Genomic DNA, 5626 nt, shown 5'->3' on the forward strand with positions numbered 1-5626 from the left:
TATATATATATATATATATATATATATATATATATATATACTACTATATATATATATATATATATATATATATATATGTATATACAATTATGTTAAATTAAAATTATATTTTATTAATACGCAAAAAGCGTTTAATAAAATTTTAGCTTATAATAATATAAGCCAAAATAAATATATAAAGTTTTTCTCTCACTTTCTTGCTTTCTCTGTATATATACCTTCCAACAAGTGACACAATACAACACAGTAATCATCTCATCTTCGTTTAACATTAGCAAACAAGAATGTAATGATCCATTATGTCACACCGTATCTGTCGTCTATTGGAAGGCACTCTATTTCTCGGTCTCACTATGTCTCGTTTTCTCTCTCTCTCTCTCTCTCTCTCTCTCTAGCATCTCTCTCCTTAATCTTTTGCTTTCCCATACATATATACACATATCCTGTATATATAGAAAAAGATAATGAGAGATCTGAAATTCAAATGATGAACGCTTTAATCATCAAATTTTAACGATTCGGATATTTAAATTCTAAATAGTTTGAAACAGATCCGCTTCATCGGATATTTCATTTCGGATCTATTTTATATAGGATACTCTCGGACAATTGTCAACCTTACTTTATAGGGATTTGCATAGAACTTTAAGAATTTTTTCGAAATTTCTTATCAACTTTTTAGTGCATTTTCTTATTTTTACCAACAGGAGAAAATACATGTATTAACAAATTCTGAAAAAATTCTGACAAAATTCTCAGAATTTTATGAGAAAAAAATTAATGATTTTTGTCTCTTGCAGTTTTTCTGTAAAATTGATAATATTTGAGTAAAAAATTATTTAAAACCAATATTTGGCCAATTTTTAGTAATTAATATCTTGTTAACTATTGCGAAAATTGCAAAATGGTAGAGGATTTTTCGACTCAATTTAGTCCGCTCTACACAAAAGCGATCGGTAAAAACTTTGAGGATACCCTGTATATACGCCTATAGCGTACATATACTTCTCTGCCAGGCAAACGGCGTAGTACGCACTATCGCCGCGGAATGGGCGTTTTCCGTGAGGAAAAAATGAAGTAAGCGAATGCAAAAGGAATTCATCACTTGCTCTTTATTTTCTTTTTCTTGCTTTTTATCATTTTTTACATCTTATCTTTTTGCTTCTTATCCGGTTTTTTTATTATTCTATGTCGCTCAATAAAAGTTAATGAACTTCGAAAGAAGTAAGAAATATAATTGTCGATAAAACGGTTGCAAAGGAGAAAAAAAATGAAAGATGTAAAAAGCAAGAAATAGAAAACAAAAAGCACGTTGTAGAATAGGCTTTAACTTGTTCAAAATGTGCTCATGGAGCTTCTGAAAGTGCTTCTTTTAAATAGAATTATTCAGTTAGTTTAATTAGTAAAATGGAAAATTTTCATTAAAACAGTGCTTATTGATAAAATCAATTTTATAAAATATGTAAATTATATCGAAAACTTCTTTTGCTTTGTTAATCTGGAGACACTGATAGTCTCGGCGCTAAGCATGATAGCGCGAGACATGACGTGTGTTAATAAATAACCATATATCTATTCAAAAATAAATGTACAAAAACAAAATAAGCTATAGCTGCAACTATCAAATTAATAACGTATAAAAATGGTTAAATTATTAAAATATGATTAAATTATTAAAATATGATTAAATTAAAATAAAAATGATTGATTCTTTTACGTGGGATATTTATGTATATACATTTAAAAAATTAACAATTAACTTGCAAACATATATCTTTATAATATACAATACGTAAATGCATATGACATATATGTGTCGAAAATTGAAAAACACAATTTATCAATTGTGATAAAAATTTTTTCAGATCAAAATAACATATTCTAGAAACGTTTTATAGTACAATGATAATTAGAAATGTCTTGAGCTAATTATGTGGATTTAATGTTTGGGATCAATCTGATCAAATTAGGATATCCTAAGGAAATATTGGATTGTCCGGAAAGTTCGTGCTGACTAACCTATATAATTTAATAAATGTATACTAAAATTTAAATCTTCTGCGTTTCAATTTTCCTTCAACATCAGCACGAACTTTCCGGACAAGCCAATACATTGCTTGTGGAGCATTTTTTGATTTTAAGTCTTCCAAGGCTAATGTTCAAAATTATTACAGCTAATTAAAGTATTAATTAAGGAGGAAGATTAATGTTTAAACAATTGTATTTCTCTTAGCTATGCAAAATTATAATTGACGAGGCCAAATAAATATATAATTAATTTGTAAATCACCACGGTTTTTATATTTTAAATAAAAATATCTCCCAATTTTTTCTGGCTAATATAATATTCGGCGGCAGATAGAATTTAATGGTACGTAATGTATTTCTAAAATGAGATTGAAAATGTACCATTCTTCTTCCAAAGTTTCCAAAGAAAAAATTTTTTTCAGAATTTGTTCAATACCGTATTTTCTCACGTTGGTAAAAATAAGAAAATGCAGTACTAAAAAATTGATAAAAAATTCTGAAAAAATTTTTAGAATTCTATGAGAAGAAAATAAAAATAAATTTTTATCTTTTGCAGTTTTTCTGTAAAGTTTATGGTATTTGAGTGAAAAATTATTCAAGACCAATATTTGGCAATTTTTAGTAATTAATATCTTGTCAACTATTGCAAAAATTGCAAAATAGGGGACTTTCGACTCAGTTTAGTCCGCTCTATCTACACGAAGCGATTGGCAAAAACTTTCGGGACATCTTGTATAATAATTGAGCTGATGACAGTATGGATTTATAATAATTTATACGCTTGCAGCATATTCAACGTCTCTCGATTACGCATATGCCAAGGACTTTCGATTGACCCGAATAATTGTGTTAATAAGACGATCGACGATGGCATCGATGGAATACTAAGAATCTGGCACGTGCCGCGGTCTTTTACACGTGCGATATGTAATTATAACGCACATTATACATATTATCAGAATGTATAATTAATTAAACTACAAATATTATAACTGATACATACAGAACGTGATTACAACGCAAGTATTTTATTTAGCATATAGTTTAAATTACGTATGTACCAAATAGAATTTTAAAAATAAAAGCGCATTATGAATAAAAGCAAGTATGTACGTTCTAAATATAAGCCTATATTATGTTATATACATATATAGCATGATTTATATTAATATTCTCGTCAAGGTGAAGCGACGCTCTATCGCATCCGCTTCTCTCGTATCCGAATGATTTATATTGTACAGACACGCTTTCTAGAACGTTTGAGTTTCGTACGGCCGGAATGATTCGCGCTATCTTGAGAACGTCTATTTTTATACCGGCGGAGCGGCTCTGATCTCGCCGCCATCTGTGAAGCGGCATGAAACGTTTCTTCGTGGAACGAAGAACTTGGCTACGCGAGCACCTTCTCGACTTCGGACCCTTGGATGTACGTGCTCTAGAAGAAGTGGATGTTACGGTTCCTACGATGCGCGTGACGAGAATTATCTTTTGCTGTGTCCGTTTATTACATCGTGCGGATTAATCCCGGGTTCTGATTGAGTTCCACGGAGAGCCAGACTAGTATATTTATCGCTGCTAGTGAATGTACGGTATTCTTGTTGCGTATCCTCCCTGGAGCACTTCGCAGCTTCACTTCCCCGCGCTGGTCCTGTCGTGAGACAGGGAGCAATGAATTGTTCGAAAAGTGATGTTCGTCGCATGTTCAATCTCGAGCTAATCTTCGGCATGAGAGATTGGTGTCCCACGAGGAAATGACATTACGCACTTGTTTTTATATACGTGCAGGTGAATCGATTACGAGCGTTTTCGGTGGCATGTCAGTTAGAACGTAGCGCTTGACGTTCTGTTTTATGAACAGATACACATTAATAAGCAACTTGGTCTTTCTCTACAAGAGAGGAGTACAAGGGGAACACCAATCGTGTATCAAGTGGAGTACGAAACAATATGCCTTCTGTTTGTGGTGATATGATCGATACGGCTGGTAAATCATACATTTCTATAAGATCCGATTGCACCAACATTATTTTGACTTTAAGCGAAGTTTAAAATCTCTCTTTCTTTTTTTTAAGCCGATAGACAGAAAGGGAAAAAGTTTAAGCCACGCTTAAAATTAAAATAACGTTGGTGTAATCAGACCTAAGTTTGTTATTTTTTGAAGAATGTTCTGAACTGAGTTCTGAACCGTGTTATTTTTTAAAGAATGTTCTGAACCCTGATACAATAAGTTGGAGTGGAATAAATATAGGAGAATATTCATAAGTCTATTTTTATTTTAAGACTGTTTCAAATAATGTCTTAAGATGCTAATATGACTGTAATTAGCTTATGACTGTATTATCTTAAGACTGTATTTAAAACTCCCTTGAATATAAGAATAAACTATAAATATCAATTATTTCATTCTAATTTATTGCAGTGTCCCAGTGTACAACTCAGAATATTCTTTGAAAAAGAATAGTCTTTATGAACACTGTTGTTGTACCATGCTTATACTTTTTCTCAATATAGTAGCTGTGTAAATACTTTCATATAAGAATAATCTTGTACAGCTGCCTCGCAATCAAGCGTCATGGAAGGCATCTCCAGTACGGATAGTGTGGGAACACAGAGTGACATATCGGGGCACACAACAGTACCAGGGAGGCCCAGAATGGACGTGGCCTGCGTCTTGGATTTGCAGCAATCGGAACATCTTGTTCAACGAAAGAAAGCACTAGATGAAGTTAGACAGGCTTGCAATTTGGTCAATGCCAATATACATCATATACAGGTATAGTTTTTGCATGAATTGGCTGTTTAAATAACAGCAGGATAGCAAAATATGCATTTTCAACGAGACTCTGAATAAAGATATGAAAAAACTAAATTATTGCAACACATCAATCTTATCAGTTTCAAAACAAGCTTTTTATATCAAAAGTCAAATGCTAGATAATCTTAAGAATATTTTTTATATATTTATAAGTTAAAAATAGCTGAAGATACAAGACTTCGTAAAGTAGACTTTGGTCTCTATTTGATTTTTCATTTTTTATAGTTTGAAAAACTTGATTTTGGCGAAACTAATGTGCTGGATACATTTTATAATGCTGATGTGGCAGTTGTGGATTTAAGTATACAATTGCAACAATCTGCGCTGTTTTATCATCTCGGTGTCAGGGAAAGTTTTGGAATGAAGGAAAACATTTTGCTATATAATGACATAGATACAGAAGCTACAATTAGACTCAAGGTATGTATATACTTTGTACAGCACATATGTATTTTTCATTGCTTTTAGGATGTGAATGCGAATAAGTCTCGTACATTCATTGCAAAAAACTATACATAATAATAATAGTAGTAATAGTAGTAATAGTAGTAGTAGTAATAGTAGTAGTAGCAGCAGCAGCAGCAACAGCAGCAGCAGCAGCAGCAGCAGCAGCAGCAGCAGCAGCAGCAGCAGCAGCAGCAGCAGCAGCAGCAGCAGCAGCAGCAGCAGCAGCAGCAGCAGCAGCAGCAGCAGCAGCAGCAGCAGCAGCAGCAGCAGCAGCAGCAGTCTAGTAGTAGTAGTAACGTAGTAACTCGACGTGTACCGTAGTACGTAGTTACGTAG

At 32.7% G+C, this 5626-nt stretch overlaps 1 protein-coding gene and 1 pseudogene across 1 annotated transcript in view; both read left to right on the plus strand.

Moving 5' to 3' along the window:
* Positions 1-2916, plus strand: part of LOC105626732 — a 3586-nt pseudogene extending 670 nt beyond the window's left edge.
* A 1059-nt stretch (positions 2917-3975) lies between these two features.
* Positions 3976-5626, plus strand: part of LOC105626733 (mitogen-activated protein kinase kinase kinase 15) — a 10604-nt gene continuing 8953 nt past the window's right edge. The window contains exons 1-3 of the mRNA XM_012208027.1: positions 3976-4012; positions 4581-4801; positions 5069-5263. Coding sequence (XP_012063417.1) covers positions 3976-4012; positions 4581-4801; positions 5069-5263 — 453 coding nt within the window. The remainder of the gene's footprint in view (positions 4013-4580; positions 4802-5068; positions 5264-5626) is intronic.

This window comes from Atta cephalotes (assembly GCF_000143395.1).
Source record: "Atta cephalotes unplaced genomic scaffold scaffold00006, whole genome shotgun sequence".
NCBI lineage: Eukaryota > Metazoa > Arthropoda > Insecta > Hymenoptera > Formicidae > Atta > Atta cephalotes.